This window comes from Talpa occidentalis, unplaced genomic scaffold (assembly GCF_014898055.3).
Source record: "Talpa occidentalis isolate TD23 unplaced genomic scaffold, MPIMG_talOcc4v2.1, whole genome shotgun sequence".
Lineage (NCBI taxonomy): Eukaryota > Metazoa > Chordata > Mammalia > Eulipotyphla > Talpidae > Talpa > Talpa occidentalis.
Genome location: NW_026555331.1, coordinates 14,661,066 through 14,680,148, shown reverse-complemented (window position 1 = coordinate 14,680,148; position 19,083 = coordinate 14,661,066). Strand labels below are relative to the sequence as shown.

Here is a 19,083-nt window from a genome sequence, read left to right as displayed (position 1 = left end):
GTACATTGTAGAAAAGCAAAGTTCTATAAAAAAGTAAAAACCAAGAACATTCCCCATTCCTCCCAGGAATATTTGACAAGGAACCCATTCAGTCCTGAGATTTCCTTTCTTCCACATAGGTACCGGTTGATATAGGCCTAGCATGATCCCCGGGGGGGTGAAGCAAGATTGGGATGAACTCACTCGTAGCACGTCTGTTCCCCATTTGGCTGCAACTCCAGACACCGTTTTATCAACCTTGCAAGAAATCCTAGTGCAGGTTGACTCAATTTTGATGTGGGGCATGAAGAAAAGAAAGCTTCAGCTTATCACCAGCCAAGAGGAGCAGCGGCTGGTAAAACGTTTAACTGAGTATAAAACCTGTCTTATGAGTTTTATCAGCATTCTGGCTCCGACCAGGCCACAGAGATACGCTTATCCACGAAGATACCAAAAGAAACCCAGACAAGCCAAGAAGTTAAACAGGAATAAGAAAGTCTTCACAGTAATTGGGTGTCTAAGTCTATCTTTTCTGCAGCAGGAATTCCTCCCTGACTGTTGTCCCCAATGAGCTAGAACATGAATGGAAAACGGGCAGATGTGTTTTGGGGTTGATCTCCAAGAGGCAACTCCACCGAGGGAGTTCACCTAAAAAAGGAAGTCAGAAACACAGTAAGAATCACCTCCGATACCCTTTCCCATTTTAAATCACTTTTTATATGATGAAAGACAAGAGAAACAGACACTGCCCACTGGACAACGCACTTTATCAGAGAGAGCTTTGGATGCTTTCCGAGGTAGACTCTTGTGTGACGTCTTCATCAAATCAGCCCTATGCCCGTGTGGTGGACGATGGTGATGCTTCCTTTGCTTTTTCAAAACAAACCCCGAATCAAAATAAAAAGCCCAGGGATTTCTCAGATGCAGTTTTTCTTCTTCTTTCTTTCTTTAAACAAATGTTCACATTGTAAACAAAGAGTTGTTCGATCTTGCGTCGCGTTTTGCCCTTTTCTTCCACACCGCCAGGGAACCGTAAGGGAGTTTCAGTGATCAGCAAGAGAATTCCATTTTTACCAATGAAAGACAATTCCTGCCTTTAGAGTCTTGCTGGAAAATCATTAGGAAAAAAAAAGTTTATTTACAGTATTTCTGCTTTTCCATACCGATTCTAACAAGAAGTCCATATTCTTAAATTCCCAGCCAGCAACTGCACGCCGCCCCTCCAATGTCCTCTCCATGACTTATCTTGGAAGTTTCAAGCCAATGTTTAAAATGTACACTATTTACAAACGAAGCGTCCAAACTCTGTATTCCCAACCATCCAATCAGCTGGGGAACCCTTGTGAAGTGTTGTCATGTGCTGGGTTTCAGAACTTGAACAAGTTGATAAAGTCCTGGGGTGAAAGTGAGACGGAGCAGCTCTCTGGGTTATTGGCTGTGCACGGATGGTCAGTGCCCTGGAAAGGAACATCGTGGTTAGGTTTGAGTTCTCAGAAGCATCTCGCTGGCTTGCAGCACCTTGAGGCACTGCCCAACCTCAAAACAGCATCCCTATGTCAAAAATGCCAGACATTCTGGAAGAACTGAAAAGCTGTGTGCATGTATGTGTGTGCAGAAGTAGATGGATGGGCGGGCTGCAGAAAAAAAATACACATAAGGGAGTGAAGGAAATGAAGGTCTTTGAAAGTTTCTCTCCCCAGAGAGTGAATGGGTTTAACCTTCACTTTCAGCTGGGGCTTCCATGGGTAGAGGAGGAGATTGGGCTTTGTGATGCTGGAGCTATTGTCTCCTAGGGGCCGGGCTGGGGTGTGTGGTGGCCACACTGCCCCAAAGACACGTACCTTCCAGGAGAGAATGTGACAGTGTCTGCAGAGCTGAAGGGTATCTCCATACTGCTCTTTCCGTGGGTAGCATCGCACAAGTTTAAAATACATCTTCTTCCAATCCAGCTGTCCTTTGTCTGACAAAATTAATCGCTTGCGGATCTAAACAGCAAACAAATAAAAGCAGTTGCTGGAGAGTTCATAAAAAAGATGGCTTGTGCTTTTCTGGCTCTGAAAAGATTTGCTTCTACTCCCTGATCACCCCTTTTCATCTAAATCCTGGCAATACCCAGGTAAAAACTAGCCAAGATATAAAGAAGTACCTCCTGAGCTCTACCCAGTTACACTGGCGCTTTTAGCCAGTCTTGAAAAGAAAAAGGTGGCTGCTGACAGCTTACTAGTGACCTCTACTAAATTGCATCTGGATGGTCTTTCAAAGTTTAGTGCGTTCAAGAAAATAGTTCATCCTTTCCTTTGTTATAGATTAGAGCGATTATTTCCAGGGAGATACAGTAACTGCCTGGCATCGTGGTCCTATTTTATATCTAAATATTAGTGGCTTCCTGAGCAGAACTTGTGGAACTCACACATCTATGGAAAGAAGCTGGGAAAAACTCCCAAAGCAGTGTGAGGAGAGGGAAAAAGCCCAGGTCAGAAGACCCCCATAATTCAAGGTCAAGGTCGGCTTCCCCACTGACAGCCACTGCTTCAGGCATTTGGATATGTCACTTAGTCATTTGCAGCCTTCCCCTGTATGAAGAGCGTGTAAGGATCCCTGCCCTGCATGGCTAGGACGCAAGGAAGCAATGTCTGCCCAAGTACTTTAGCTGTAAAAACATCATAAAAGTGCAGGTGTCTTTGTCAGAGAAAAGAACTGCAGCCACATGTTGTATTTTTGGGATCAACATGTAAAAGGCTCTTTTGTCCTCAAACCAGGGAGCCGGAAGGGTGGACACCCACCCAGGGAGCTCAGGAGGGCGTCAGAGAAAGCAGGGAGGGAGGGAAGGGGCGGCCGGGCCCACCCACCTGCCGTTCCGAGAAGTGGTACTGGCACAGCCTCTTCCACAGCAGCCGGTCCTCACTGAGCACGTGCAGGTCGGGGGCCGCCTGGCCCAGGCTGACCAGGTCGCGCCCGTCACTTAGCCTCTGCATGATGTTCAGTTGTAAGCAGAGCGGCAGGTCGGTGAAGGTGAGCCCTTTGAAGGCAGGCTGGGGAGAAGCATGACATCAAGTCAGTTAAGCTGCAGGTGGAGAGCAGCAACTCGCCAGGGGACACCTGCAAGAGGGCAGCTGCACCTGGCCTCTGCCTTCTGGGTTACGGATCAGAGGCCCTTTACAGCATCTGCTGATGTGTCATCCCCAGCAGCGGGGCGCTGCCATCTGGATGAGAAGCCAGCGCAGATCCCCCCGGGCCTAGCTCTCTGCCTTTCCTGGAGTCCTGGGTGAGCTCTGGAGTTGGGGACTACTGATGTTTTCAGCTCAGTGATCTGTCACCTCTGGGCGGGGGTGTGTGTTGGGGGGGTGGTCACAGGAAAAAAACACCGGCATAAAGAAACCTCTTCCTTAGCCTGGGAATGGATATTAAGTTCCTCCTCGAATTTGTAGGGAACAAAACTGTGTCTGAGGTGCCTCTAAATTGAACACACAAGGGGACACGTGTGGGAAGCTGGACTACAGAGGACGGCGGCTGCAAGGGGACAGCACAGGATGGACAGGGCGCAGTGCTGGGTCCCAGGTGGCCTGGGGAAGTCGGGGTCTCCGTCTCCCCTTGGCCCAGATGAACTGGTTCAGAGGTCTCTGAAGATCCCTTCCAGTTCCAATCAGCTCAGACTCGCGAGCTTCCGCCGCCTCGAGCAGCCGAAGTGTCCCTGACTTGACAATTTATGTTCCTCAGGCCGCTGGGCTGAGCTTTCAATTGTTTGAAAAATTCAGGATTTTGCCGGCTTGCAGCAGCCCCAGACCTATTTTGTCATTTATCATCTGCTGCTGATCACAGCAGCTAATAAAACTGCCATGAAATTTTCTTTCTGTTTCCAGCACTTCAAAGCATCTACTTTTTTGGTTAAAACTCCCAGGCCAATTATGACATGAACTCCTATTAAGGTCCCCTTGGCAGAGTCACTCTCAAATTTTCAAACCTGAACTTTTCCAAAATCCTTGCCCAGACCCCATGCCGAGCCCTCATGCCTGATAAATGGTTAACTGCTTGTGTGCTTTCTACTTTTTGAATATAAAAACATAACAGAAAACACTCTTACTCCTGCAATTAAGCATTTCGCTAAAATCCTTTCAAGTCCCCCCACCCCATGCTTCAAAACACTAACCTGCCCATTGCACATTATACTTCAATTTGATCATTTCCCCCCTTAAAACTTTTTTTCTTCACTTTTATTGTATTAATTCTTTTGCCAATAAAAACTGGCTCCACAGAATTAGATATGGAATTTTGAAGAACAGGATTATGAGAGATACTGATGGAATTTTGGCAAACAGAAAACAATCACTTAAGTGTCACCTTAATGTTTTTGTGGAATAAGATTTTTCTCTTTGGTCCAAACTGTTACAAACACAGTCCAGAGGGAAGTAATTATGTCCCTTCTGCCTCTTTTTCTGGATCTTTCTTCCTCTGGAGAGTCGGGTATTTGTGTGAAAAGCTTCATTGGGCCCCTGGCTTCCCAGCACTACTCCTGGGGCCCGGGAGGTCTAGGAAGGAGGGTTTTAAGTGTAATGGGCAAAGTGCAGCCTCTGCAGACAGGCCTGGGGGGATCCCTGAGCTACATCTTACTAGTGATGAGGTCCTGGTCAGGTTATTATTTTTTTTTTTTTTAAGATTGGGGTATAGGTCAGAGGTGCAAGGGGTGAGAGGACTCAGTAGAGACAGAGTGGGGAGCAGAACAGGCAGATGGATTGAAATACCCTGCTGAGGGGACCAGCGGGCGAGTCAGGAGAGGTCTGCTGTACCATGTGGGTTGCTCCCTAGCCAGGGATCGAACTCGTGCTGCAGTGGCTGCAGTTAGCTTCAAAAGGTTGCGTCTTAACCCCTTGCGCCACAAGGGAGGTCTCTATTCTTAACTATCTTAACTTTTCTCCCTTATAAAATGAGGCAAAACATATCTTATAGTGTTGCTGGCCAGAGTGGATGACATCATGCATAGAAGTACAGAGCACAGTATCCAATAAATATTAGCCATCTTAATGTCTCCTTCCTGTAATTATTCACTTGATGAGTTCAGTAACACCTGTGAAGTGCCTAGAAGGATGTCTGCCACAGCAGAGCCCTCAGTAATCACTCTTGATGCTTTTACAATACATACCATGTGTCAGGCACTATTCCAGTGCTTTCTACATATTAATTTTTGAAACCTCACACCAGGCCTATGCAAAGCCCTTAGTGTACCTATTTTCCAAATGAGGACGATGAGGCTGGTGAGGCTGGGGAGGCTGACGATGGCCCCACATCTTGCAATTGGTAAATTCCCATCACCACCCATAAAACAAGGCAATGTTTTCCAACCGCATTCCTCTAAATGTTGAACATGTGCTTCAGGTAACCAATGGCAGGAAGCCTCCCTGCAATCATTTATTCAATCAACTAAATTTACACTCTGCTTTCTGTTCAGTGCCAGGTAGAGGGGATAGAGCAGGAAACAAGATGGGCAATATCTTTTTATGGTGGGGTTTATAAGGTAGGGAAATGGGTACACTTTGGAGATAATTTCAGTTGCTGTAACTGCTCTGATGTAGGTGATGTGACAGTGGCTCCAATAGGTTAGGTGGCCAGGGAGGCAGCAAGCTTATAAGCCCCAAGGCCAGACCAGGCTTAGAGGGTGCAGGGAATAGCTGGGCCTGGCTGGGGGGCCATGAGCAGAGGGGAGAGCATAATGGACTGTGGTGCTGGATCTGTCTCGCATGGGATTTCACTGGATTTAGAAGGATTGCAAAAAGCTGGATCATTGAATAAATAGTTGGAAGAAAGCTGGATTGAAAAAAAGTTTGGAAAGCACTGATGTTAAGAAATCGTCACCATTTTAGGAATAAGGAGTCCAGGGATCTGGCCTCAGCTCTGTCCCTGACTGCTCTGTAACTCCAAAGCCACTGAGCATCTCTGCTTCACAATCCACTCACACCCCATGAGGTGGGGTAGCCTGACAGTAGCTACCTCCCCAGAGCGTCTGCAGATCAAGTGAGGGGGACTCTAGGGAACCCCATAGAAGTGCAAGGTAAATGGTATATGTGGGCAGGGGGACTCCTGTGGGTGGGCAGAAGGAATAGAGAGGCCAGCTCTGGATAAGGACATCCCAACATTTCTAGAAGGATGTTGCTCTGCGAACAAAGGGGGCTTTTGCTCATTTATATAATTGCCAGGGTAATTCTCTCCTGGGCTTTCTAAGTCCACCGTATAGAGAATGCCAGAGAGCACATAGAAGGGGTAAGTGGATTTTCTGGGAGAAATGTTAAGAATTTGGGCCTTAAAATTCATGTTGTCAAACTATGCCTACACGTAAGAGCTGGGAATGGGGTATGTTATTCAAATGCATCAGTGAAATGTTCACAATACTCCCCCGCTCTTAAAATAATCAAGTAACTGAGAAAGCTTTGGGAAGATTATCTGGACCTGTGTTCTCTTTCGTGAGTGAGTGTGTGTGTGAGTTGCAGTCTAAGTAGTTTTCTAAGGAACTCACACAATTCAGAAGCTTCAATTATTCCTTCTGTTTCTGAGTTTAAGCAACTCAGGAAGAGAGGTTATAAAACAGTGAAGTCAAGGACACTGCAGTTTGAAAATTTCATATAGTAAAATAATTATTGAAAAGCAGTCAAAGAGGTTTTTTCATGTTACTTTTTCGAGAGATGGGGCAGACCCAAATTTTATCAGCTTCAGCCCCGGAACCACTTAAAGCAACGTGGCCAGTGATTAGATAAGTAAGCCAAGTGCTGCGTGAGCCGCCTAAGTGTGTCTGTCCATTAGTGAAACCTAAGAGATTACAGCAGCATCCTTCTCACCATTTTTGTGCCTCACTGCAAAGAACACAATAACAGAGGGCCGAGTTACATTTTCATGTTAAAATATAGGACCTTTTTTGTTTTGCTTTGAGTGAGAACTGCTAGTCTCTTTTCCAACATGCATTTCCACAGTCTTTTATCAAAGGCTTCCTTGATCACACCATTAATTGGAACTAGAATTTTACAAATTTGGTACCAATTCTCCAAGCCATGGTCACAGCGCTATGGTATTCCAGGCAGTGTCCTAAAGCTGTACACAACACATTCTTGAAGAGAGAGATTTCGAAGCCTCTAGACATTGAAGTGGTAAGGCCAACATCTCCCCACTCCGGCCAAGTTCCCAGTTTTCCCAGCAAGTTCCAATGAACTGTCATCTTCATCTTTCATACACTCTGCTCCAGGCTTGCCAAGTTCTTCCTACCCTCCCTTATTCAGCAAGCCCCAGCCCACCCTCAACAGCCAAGCCAAAGCATCAGATCAGAACAGTCTAGTGGATTTCAAGACTTGGCGAGGATGCCCAGCTCCCAGCAGAGGAACTAATGGAAGACTTTCCTGCCAGAAGGAAGCTGGGGCGTTCCTGCTTACCCTGGTAATTTGGATGTTGTTCAGCTGCTGCTGCCAGTGTAGAATCGTCTCCATTCGATACACCCACATGTTAATGTTCCCGACCAGCACAGACTTGCCGACTCTTTGGACCAGTGTACATAAGGACGTGTAGAGCGTCTGCAGTAGTTCCCTTATTAGTCTAATGTTTTGCTGGTCTTCAAGGACTTAAGTGGGGAAGAAAAAAATAATAAGTTATGATCCTGGAACACCCTATATTTTATAGGCGGGCCTTTCTTCTCTATTCTGCTTCTGTAAACCGGCACCGCTTCCAGGGAGACGGCTAGCTTTCTCACCAGTGTTTATTTCACACTTGGCCGAGTGTCCACACTCAAGGTTGCTGGGTAGGGTTTGCATTATCTAGGTCCCTCTTTGTTCTCTTCTCCCTGGTTTTCTACAAAGACTCTTTCTCTTTCATTGTCTGCCCAGCCCCTGTGACAGCTCTGAAAGCAGCAGCCTCTTTTACCGGCAGTGGTCAGCAGTTGGGGCGCAGGTCTGGGGTCAGGTGGTTGGGCTCGAATCCTGTCTGGATGAGCCTTCATGTGATTATGGACACATCAGTCTTTCTCATGGGCCTCAGTGGCTCCAAATGCACCATGAGTTGACTGAACCACAGGCCGGAAGTTCCACTTAGCTGACATATTGATGAGTCAGTTCTGCCTGTACTCAGGTGCACTTTCTAGGCATGTGGCATGCACCCAGAGTGTTGGTGGCCCAGTTGGGACAGGCACTCACACCAAGAAGCCTGAGTCTATGGCAGGGCGAGTGGATGACCCCAAGAAAAGAATAGGAGGGTGATGGTCTCTTGAGTTACACTCTTAACTGGAATTGAGGGTCTCTGAAATGCACCTAGAGCTTTTAATTTCCATCCACTTATGTTCCCATAAATCTAATATCATGTCCACTCCATTGGAAAACCCATGTGCCCATCCGCAGACCTGTAAAAAGGGGTGAGAGGAAGCTCACCTTTCAGTACCACTTTTTCTAAGATGTTCATGAAGTTCTTTTGGGCGATGCCACTCAGGGATGTGAGCTGGGATTTTGCTATCAGTTCCAACAGCTGTGGATAAAAATAGAAGGTGCCAGGCTTAGACGACAGAGATATTTCTCTTCTCTAATCTTTACTTTGCAGTCACATGACGTGTAGATACAGGCTGACGGGGAGAGGGGAATGCCAGGCAGGGCCACGGTGCAATAAAAAGCAGATGCTCCAAGTGAAAGAAGTGGGGGTAATTTGAAGTCAGGAATCAGGACAGTTATTTAATTGCTTTTTTTCTTTTAAATATAGAGTCTGGCTTCAGCCTGGGTGAATTTATTCTACTTGTCCTCAGCAAGCAAAGCTGAGGTACTCTGAAGGGAACAGACCTCCTATGACCTGCAAAGGTTTGGTTCTCCGTAATCACGCCCAGTGGGAGTTTTTACACATCCACGTGTACCTCTTCCTCCTAGGCACCAACTGCTCTCCAGACACCTAAAAGCTTGTGTGCACTTTCCAAGGAAGTAGAAACTGCCCTCTCTGAATGCTCCATACAGAGCATTCAAATTAAAATGTCTATTAATTAGAATGTTCCATGGCACTCAACTTTCTGTAGAAAGAGGCCAATCAGAGGAAAAGAGAGAAACTGAAGCATGTGGGGTGGATATAAATGCTTCTGCTTGGACAGCAGGGTTTAGTCCCAGAGCTAAACCCAAAGAAACAAAGATAATTTAAGTTGGTGCATCTTTTGCCCAATTACCCCTCAATTGCAAAATTTACAGATGTGATAAGATTAAAAAAAAAATCAAAGTTGTTCTCCTGCCTGCTTATCTGTGCAAGCGTCCACTTCTCCTTCCCCTTTTCATATAGAGAACCTGCTCCTTTGGAGAGAGAGATATATATATTTTCAAAGATTCTGGGTTGAAGAGTAAACTTTAGGCAGGAAAGGGGCCTTAGACATCATGTAGTTCAACCTACTTAACAGATGAGCAAAGTGAGGCCCAGAAGAGTCCTCCTCAACACACTTCATGCTTTCTCAGAATTATCAAACAGAAAAGCCTGATATAACTGAAAGTATTTCATTTCCCCAAGACATAGCAGCTCCTCCAGGAAAAGAAACTAGCCCTAGACTTACAGGGTAAACTACATTTAGAGAGCCAGACCCCTCCCTTTATATTAAAACCTGAATGTCTTCCCAGGGAGTTCTACCTCCTGGTCAGGCTCCAGCCCAGCGTCACGTGGGCTCTGTGACACAGTGCTGGGCACTGAAATCAAGGGTGCGAGCAAGTGACCTTCTAAAAGCTGAACTGCAGAGGAGAACCAAGACTTTTGGAGCCAAGCCCCAAGTGATTCAAAGCACCTCTGCTTCCAGGGCGTTTATTTAAAAGTTTTGTCCCCATGGAGCCCCTTAGGAGGCTGTCAAACCACAGACTTTTAATTTCCTGAACATAATTTTACTTTATGCTTAAAAAAACCCACCCAGATCTTTTCCTGCCTGGCTTCCATGTCCCCACACATTTAAGAGAGAGACTTGGTTGTCAAGCTGGGAGAGGGTGGGGAGAAAAGGTGGAGCTGGTTGTGAACTTAGGACTGGTCAGCCCAGGCTGGAGCTCAGCAGCGGACGAGCACCCACTGACACTGAGCGAGGCAAGAAGTCAAAACACCACCAGAGCCACATCCCCGAGTCCCCGGCAGGGAGCACACAGGCCTCCCCGGCCTATCTGCTTCAACTGTCGCCTCCCAGCACGTGACAGTGGAGAGGAGTGAAAAATTGCACAGAGGGACTGACCAAGCCTCTCATTTATCTCCCTGACCAACAGCAGGAATCAGAAGGCCAAACTGGGGTTCTATTAATACCCTGAGCCTCACATGAGCTGCACAAAGCGAGATGAAAGAAAACAAGAGCCTCGATCACTCGCTAGAAGGGCAGTCGGCTGTGTGCTGTGACTCATCATTGGGTGGGAGGGGTGGGCAGAGCTCTGTCTGAAATCCAGCCAAAACCTGGATTCCATGTGACTCCTACCTCCGGAGGGTGTCAGTGTTAATCTTGTCTAAAAATGCACTCATCACAAGGACAGGAAAACTCTCAAGGCTGTGACGGTGCACTGGAAGAAAAACAAGCAGCCTGGGGTCCGACTGACCTGCTCTTTGACCAAGGAGTTGGAATATAGCAGCACGCATTTGTCACCAGGTAGCAGGATGACAAGCCAGCCACCCTGTGTTTACTCCTGTCTCAAGAGAAAGTCCCTCTTTGCTGCCAGGCAGCTGTGGGCTCAGGAGAAAGAACCTAGAATAGGAGCCGACCTGGGTCTCGAGCTGGCTGACCTTTCCAACTGTCACTCATTTGGCAAGCATTTTCAGGGAGCCCACTCATCCCAGCATTGTGGCAGATGAGGGGGGCGATGGAGATGAGACACACAGCCCTGAGGCCCCTGGAGGTTACTGGCCTGTCCATGGTGTCAGTCATTCGACCTCTCTGAAACCCAATTCCCCATTTCTAAAATGGAAATAAAAACACTACCTACTTCACAGGGTTGTGATGCGAATGAAATGAGATACATACGTAAAAACTCACTGCAAATATCAGAGGCATTTTTATTATACAGTATTATTTCTTCTTCTAAACTCTGATCATTGAGTGAATCTTAAAGTTGATATCAAGGCTTAGCAAACATTTTCTGTGAAAAGGCCAGACAGAGTAAATATTTTAGGCTTTGTGTGCTGTATGGTCTCTTTGACAATTACTCAACTCAGCGTGGTGCAAAAGCAGGCTTAGATAATATGTAAATAATGGGCGTGGTTGCGTTTCAATAAAACTTCATTTACTGGGGGGGGCTAAATTTGGCCCTCTGATCATAGTTTGTCAATACGTACATTTCATTCTATATATTTATAGATTTCTATATATGTAAATATCATAGTATTTAAGTCGGGGGATTCCAGAGCTAAAGCATCTGCCTCGGTTTCCCCATCTGTAAAATATGCCTAACAGTAACTACTTGAGAGTTGCTGTGAAGATTGTATGCATAATGCACTCATAACAGTAGACACCACAAATTATTATCATTAGTTTTTATCAGACTAGAGACAATATTACTTGGTAAAATTATTGCCAGGAAGGGCACAGTGAATTACTAGGGTAAAGAACTGTCACAGACCTTTAGAGTCCCTGTCTTTTGATTTTGTGTGTTTTCAACCAAACATTGCAATGCTTTCAAATTTTAATATTCTTTTATTCTGTTTGGGATACATCAAGGGGCTCTCTCTATTGATAAGTTAATGCTGGTACATTTTATGACTTACACAGCCGCATTGATGAGGCTGTCTCATCTTGCTATCAGTCACGGGTGCTTACCTGCCGACTATGCTGTATGCCTTTTATGTGAATGTTCTGTCCAGGCTTCGAATGCAACCCCACAAGGTAGGTTCCCCAAGTGACCAAAGAGGAGACTGACTTCATCTCAGCTAAGTGACTCACCTAAAGCCACACCAGCAGCAACAGATGGTGGAGCCAGGACGTGAGCCCAGCAGGGTCTAAAGGGAGCATGGGTTTTGCCAGCTTAAGGACTTCAATTTGTCAGGGTCAATCAAATTTGCAGCTGGGGCCAATCTTTAATGTAAAAAGAGTAGCAAAACTGTGTAGTATTATGTTCTAGGAAAAATGGTCTGGAAAGTTTCTGTCAATAATCACATTGTGACAGATAGCCAGCTTTTAACATTATGGGAGAAACAATATCCAGAAAATACTTTTAGGATGAGGCTGTTGCTGGGGGTAAACCATTTAGGTCTATTTTCTATATTAGCATAACTCTCCAGGGCTAGAAGCTGTAGGTACTCGTGGTTAAGGGGATGGAATTTAGTAATTTCATTTCTGTGTTGAGAGCTGTGTGATTAGGGAATTAGGACTGTATCAAGTGATTTATTTACCCAGATGACTTAACCAATTGGATTTTTTGCCCTCAGCCACAAGAGAAGCAGATAGCAGAGGAAAATGTCTTGTTTGGAAAGGACTGTTTTCTGCCAGGCAAGTTTTAGCCCAGGTGCCAATAATTTGTGGCTGCGTTTAAGGAGGCAGGAAGGTGGCGGGGGAAGAGTGGGGGTCTGGGCTCCTCCTGGATGCCAGGAGGTATCGTTAGCGTGTGGGCAGCCTGGGTATCTGGCATGATGTGCAGTGACTAGCTGTGCAGTCACAGGGATGGTTCTGGCTCCAGGAGAAGGGGATGGTGGTCACTGCATGCTGAACCCACATCCTGCCCTTCAGCTGAGGCTCATGCTAGTTTTGGACACACTGAATAGAGAAAAATCTAGTTGCAAGCATTATAGGAGAGCAAATCCTGGAGCGGTTATCAACCGCAGTTTGAAGTGGTGTGTGGGAGATGAATGGCAGATGAGAGATCATCTCCCTTTCACTGCAGAAAAGGCAGCTTTTTTTCCTTCCCTTCCTTTTGTCATTGCGTTCATGCTTTTAAAAATACATCAGCTCACATCATTGCTCTGCTGGAAACCCTCAAATGCTTCCCGTGGTGCTTAGGAAAAAAATCTAGACTCCTGCCTATGACTGGCTCAGTTCTCCCTGGTCTGGTTCTTATTCCTTTTCTTGCACAGTGTGTCCCCAAGTCATTCTGCTCTGGCCCTACAGCCAGTTCTGGTTCCCCAAACAGGCTCGTTTGCCCTAGCCACGCCTTCACATGCTTGACTCCATCCCATCCTGCGGTCTCAGTTCAAATGTTGCTTACTCAGAGCTCAGAGAGACCTTCTCTGACCAAGTTATGTGAAAACTTGCCAGCTGCCATCTTTACCCTCTTGTGATTTCATTGTTCTTTATTGTTCAGTTCACGCACATCTGAGATATTTTGTTGATTTACTTGCTGACTGTCCAACTGGGATAGAAACCTCAAGACAGCAGGGGCTGTTGCTTACCACTCTTCCCCAGCCTGGCACATGGGAGGTGCTCAATAAATGCTTGTGGTTTAATACATTTGTCTTTTAGAGTCAAGAGGTATTATAGCTGGAGGGACCTGGGAAGCAGTTTACCCAAAATCTCTCCTGCTACAGATGAGGAGGCTCCTGACGGTCAGATGACACAGTCAAGGCCCATGGAAGGTGGCCTGGACTGTCAGTAAGTCCTCACTGAACATCAGGGACAGGCTCTTGGAAACTGATGTTAAATGACACGATTTATCATAAAAGCAGGTCCTTGAATAATGTCACTTTGCTCAGAGCTGGCTGGGATTTCTGTTTTCTCATCCATGTCACGACATGACATTGAGCAAAAGGACATTCTTTGAGGACCTGCTGTATTTATTTGGGATTTGGACCAAAATCAGTGCATGATGTATTACTTTTAATGCAAACACTCCCTAGGAGGGAGAGCAGCTGAGAGATAGAGGGCCAATAAAGAACTGGGGCTTTAGAAACATCAACAGAAACAGCAGTTGCCCTTACCTGTTAGTTTAATGGAGACAAAACCACACTGAGGTCAGCCACGTGGCTGCTGCTCAGGCACACCCTGTCTTGTATAGGATACTGTTAAGGGCATAATTGATCCCTAACTTCTTCCATCTCCCATGATAGCGGGGCTTTGTAGTTTGAGGTGTATGTCTGATTCGAAATCACGCCAGAGACTTATGAAAGGGAGGAAGATTCCAGAAGCCCTTCATGTTTCTCACATGCTCCATATCCAAGTTGGGTGCCCACAGAAAGATTACATCTTCTGCAGTGAACCCTTGGCAGGATCTCTGTCTGTACCAAGTGTACTTCCAAGAACCTTATTTATTCAAAGGAAAACACAGATTAAAAACCTGGAAAGTTTTGCTCTGACTTTGAGCTTGAACACTGACAGGTTGGAAGAGGGAAACTTTCAGTTATATTAATAATCTTCAGGCATGTCAAGATTGGGTAAATATTATTCACAAGTGAAACATCCCTCTAACCGAGGGTGTTCAAATCCTAAGAAGGAGGGCCAAGTTTACACAAATTAATTGTATTTGCAGCTGAGGGAAACTTGCCTCTCTGTCTTCCATCCATCTCACATCCTTTGGGACTGACCATGGCACCCTCCTCCCTGTTGCTTCACTCTGTGCAGCTCTGTTTGACTCAGTGGTCCTGCTCCAATTGGGCTCCTGGTCTCCTCCTGTCCTCCTTATGGTTCGATGAGGCTGGCTGGCACATGACCTTGGTCCCTGGCACACTGTCACTTCCCTTCTTGCCTGCTCTTTCCCATCTATCCCTGCAGAGCCGTCCACCTGGCCATTCTTCAGAGAAGAGAATCTCAGGTTCAAAGGCTTCCAAGAAGCGGGCTCCAGGCCCCCTTCCTCCATTCCCCTAGACAGGACCAAACCCAAGCTGTAGCTTCAGTGTTGCACTTTGTCCCCCAACATAGCCCAGAAGCTCCTGACAAGCAGGGGTTGTGGGTAGATCTTGTACCATTCTCTGTGGGTGAAGGCAACACTTGGTGTATGGTAGGAACTTAATACCACAAAACTGGTTTTGGGATTTGAAAGCATCCTGCTGAAGACACGAGGATGGGGTGCTGCTGTCTTTGCCACCCAGGGGCCCCTCTTTTAGGGGAGCAAGGGCCTTAGGATCCCAGCTCATGAGAACTTAAGTGAAACCCTACCCTATGGAAGGGTGACCCAAAGCACAGTGTCAACGAATTCAGAAACCTACCTCCTTGGACTGGGGGGAAAGTCTACTGATCTGGTGCTTAAAACTCAGCTCACCTGCTAAACAATTGACTCATTCTCCTGCAACCTTAGGTGGAATTAGCCTAGAAACTTTAGGTGGAATTTCTCTAGGAAATGACTTTCTGGGCCCAAGGTGGGGGATATGTTTAGATGCTGGGTCCTCAAGAAAAGGCCCTATAAAATCCACAAAACGGGAACACTTCAGACCCTGTGGGCTCTGACCCTATGGGCTCTGAAGTGGGACAGGAAAGGAAATCAGGTAGAAAACAATCCAAACAACAATTTCTATAGTTTGTCATTCATTTTTAGGCTTGTGCGTACTAGTGTCTGCATCAGGACCCTACAGACGGTGAGAGTAACAACTGACATATTCATTGAGTGCTCACACCTGTGTGCCAGGCTTGTACTGCAGCATTGGTTTGATTTCAGTTTCATTCTTACACACCACCATGTGGTAGTGAACTGTTTAGAGGCGTATGGCTTACAAATGAGCATATGTAAAGTGACTGTAAATACTTAATTCTTTTTACACTGTAAGGGGTCCATAATCAGAAACACCAGTAATCTGATCTCTTAGCCTTTCCATTTGTTTAGGTGTCCCCACTTCTGCATACACCCCATTACTTCTGGGGTTGTCTAGGTCTCCCCACCATCTGTGCATATGCTCCCCCATTTCTAAGGTGATACGGTATGTGAGTGTCCTCTATTTCAAATGGCACCAAGATATTGCAGGATCGGCTTCTGGGGATGCTGATTTTGACCTGGAAAGCCAGCAATTCCAAGAGATGCAGACTTTCTCCTGTCAAACCACCAGCAGCCTAATCACCATTCACTGTCACTGCCCTATGCCCTCAATGCTGATGCCCAGCAGTGGCACTTTCAGATGGGCCCATGGCTCTGCTCTTTGGATTTTGTTGCTGGTGGGTGACTCACCTTCCCTCTAGCCTAGCTGCTAAGGCCCAATGGAAAAAGATACCACCACTTTTAGGACGCAGGGGATAGGCCCGCCCCATGTCGGAAGGTCACAGCTAAGTACGGTGCCAAATTAATCCAAGGTCACTGCAGCAGAGGGACTGGGTGAAGGGATCAGGGAGCTCTTGCACATCATGACCCACATGGGGCTTGGCAACAGCACACCCTTAATTTAGGGCATTGGGTTTAACTTTGAGTCATAGTGCCATATTTCAGCCTTTTGTTTGCCAAACCGCCCGTCAATTTAAACTAAAACATATTTTTTTGGAATAAGCTCTTCAGGGTGGTAGGAATGCAGTCAGTCACTTGCTGGAAACATTCAAATGGACAGGGTGGTAATGCAGAAAAACAAAGAATATGCATCGGTTTGGGTCATGCTCTTCTTTGCTGCAGAGGGACAGAGAGTGGGGCTGTGAGCATTTGTTTGTCCTTCCTGATCTGCTAGTACATATGAGTCAGTTCATTCTAGGCAGGAAATTGGTCCTCGAGATTTTCTAAACCTTCCCAATCTGAAGATGGCATTTATAGTTAACATGTTGTTGGCCACCTTCTCATCTTACAGAGAAATCTGGGGGTTTAGATCAAAGGTCATCTAGACATTAAAGCCCTCTCTTGCACACACAAGAGAGTGTGTGTGTGTCTACATGTAACATTTCAGCAGTAACAGACACATGCAGGCTCCATTCTACATTTTTCCCTCCAAGCCCTGGAGCAGAAAGGAGAAGCTGTCAGGAATCAGTGAACTACCCACATCCCTTCAGCCAAGTGGTCTTGTGCAAATCATGCAGCTCCCTGGCCTCTGCTTCCCCATCTCTAAAATGGGTTAATTATGTCTGCCTGCTTTACAGCCAGAAAGTTGTCCTCCAAGAAGCAAACACACAGGGATGTCATTTAAAAACTACCAAGTGCCAGGATTATAATTTGATACTTGATGGTATCTGAGGATGTCAGGAACCGTTCTGGGCTGGAGAACTATCAAGAAGTTGTGACTTTTCCCAGCCATATCTAAATGAACAATTGTCACCAACTCTATTGGACCCCTTACCACATCAGATGGACATACCATCAGCTGCTTAGCTTGGTTAGTTCTCATGTGTCTCTGAGAAGGGCGATTTTATAATCATTCCTGTTTTATGAGTGAGCGAGGCTTGTCCAAGGTCATATGTAACTTGGTATGGGTCAAGCTGCATGGGCAAACCATTAGCTGAGTGTGTTTTTTTTTTTAATATTTATTTATGCATACAAGAACTGGAGTATAGGCCAGAGGTGGGTGGGGGAGCATGTGGGGGGATTCACCAGAAACAGAGTGGGGAACAGAACACGCAGATCCATTGAAATACACTGCTAAGGGGAACAGCGGGTGAGACAGGAGAGGTCTGCTGCACCATGTGGGTTGCTCCCTGGCCAGGGATCGAACTCAGACCACAGTGGCTGATAATAACTTGATAGCGCTGTGTCTTTAACCCCTGCGCATCAGGGAGGCCCCGAGCGTGTATTTTAAAGTGCTGTGCTACTGTCCAGACTGTTCTGCTCACTGGTCTCTGAACAGACCTGAGAGCTGCCCCTGAAATATCCCCCTACTCCAGACCCCATCTTCACTCCACCACAGAATCCTACCCATAGGCTCCCCGCCGTCTGATGATTTATAGCCCATCTGGCTCTACCACGTCTTGGAAGGTGCCTCATGGCATCAAGCCATTTCCTTTAATGCATATTTCTAGGTCACTCTTCAGACTGTGGAGCAGGGATTAGAAATTTTTTTAATAAAGAGTGAGATAAAGGAATATTTTAGGTTAGCAGGTTATAAGGTCTCTGTTCAGCTCTGAACTCAACTCTTCTGTAAATTTAGCATGAAAACAGCCATAGTATTACGAATGAGCAGAACTGTGTTCCAATAAAATGTCTCTTATGAGAATTTACATACGTACAGTTTCACAAAATTTTCATGTGCTATGAAATATACTTCTTTCCTGAAATCATTCTCAGCTCGTGGTCCTTACAAAAACAGGCAGTAAGCACTATTTAAAACAGCTGAGCTATGGAAACCACCTCAGTGCCCAAGTACAGATGAGTGGATCAGGAAAATGTGGTATATGAACACAATGGACTGTCACTCAGCTATCAACAAAGAGAAACGCTTACCATTTGTGGCAACATAGAGGGAGCTATAGGGGGTAACGCTAAGTGAAATAAAGAAAAAGACAAATGCTGAATGGTGCCACTTATGAACTTAGAGAAACCAAACAAAAGATCTGATAAAAAACTACCCCTAAAAAGCTGACTATAGAATTGAGGCAACCAGTGGGGAGGGGCACTAGCAAGATATGAGGTAGCACAGTGGACTATGGTGGAGGATAGGATGTGGTGGATGGGATGTGGTAACCACACCTGGGGGACGAGCTATACTTCTAATACACAAACAATGATGCATACCAATGTTGCTTCAATTAAAACAAATAAATAAAATGGAACTAAAGAAACCAGGCCGTAGGCTGTCCTGGCATGATGACCAGGAGCTGGCTGGCCCCTTTGGCAGAGCCCTAGGTAGGGTCTCAGCTATTTTGTCTTTCTGCTTCCCTCCCTGGCTAGTGGCAGGGCTTGGGCGAAACAACACAGGTTTGGAGTCAAGCAAGTCTGAGCTCACGTTCCAGCTCCACTTCGCCTTACACTCAGCATAGCAGGCCCTTAAGAACTGTTGGTGCCATGCCTACTTGAGTCGTTTTTATTTTTTATTGGTATTGCTCACTTTTATCTGAATTCCATCTTATCCCAAGAATATAGTTTTCTCAAATGACTCACTAGAGAGCGGGGGTAGTTGTTTGGGTAAATGTCTGTGTTTCTGTTATTGAACCTCACCCAAGAGGACATAAGAATTTTAAGACTTTAAATTCTTTAAAATTCTCCTTCCAAGTCGGTCTTTGCCTCAACTGTATCTGGCCTACAAATTGAGATTTCTGGTCTTAGCAACCCAGGAAAGATGGTTGCAAATGCTTGAATTCTTCCTGAGAAATAAGTAACAATGCATTTTGAAAGTTGATGTGAC

General features: G+C 45.9%; 1 protein-coding gene across 1 annotated transcript in view; it reads right to left on the bottom strand.

The window, feature by feature from the left end:
- Positions 1 to 1,087: 1,087 nt before the first annotated feature.
- The window catches only part of FBXO32 (F-box protein 32), a 29,339-nt gene continuing 11,343 nt past the window's right edge, over positions 1,088 to 19,083 (bottom strand). The window contains exons 5-9 of the mRNA XM_037502023.1: positions 8,373 to 8,466; positions 7,389 to 7,573; positions 2,829 to 3,011; positions 1,821 to 1,964; positions 1,088 to 1,436 (exon numbers count right to left, since the gene is read on the bottom strand). Coding sequence (XP_037357920.1) covers positions 1,347 to 1,436; positions 1,821 to 1,964; positions 2,829 to 3,011; positions 7,389 to 7,573; positions 8,373 to 8,466 — 696 coding nt within the window. The 3' untranslated portion in view covers positions 1,088 to 1,346. The remainder of the gene's footprint in view (positions 1,437 to 1,820; positions 1,965 to 2,828; positions 3,012 to 7,388; positions 7,574 to 8,372; positions 8,467 to 19,083) is intronic.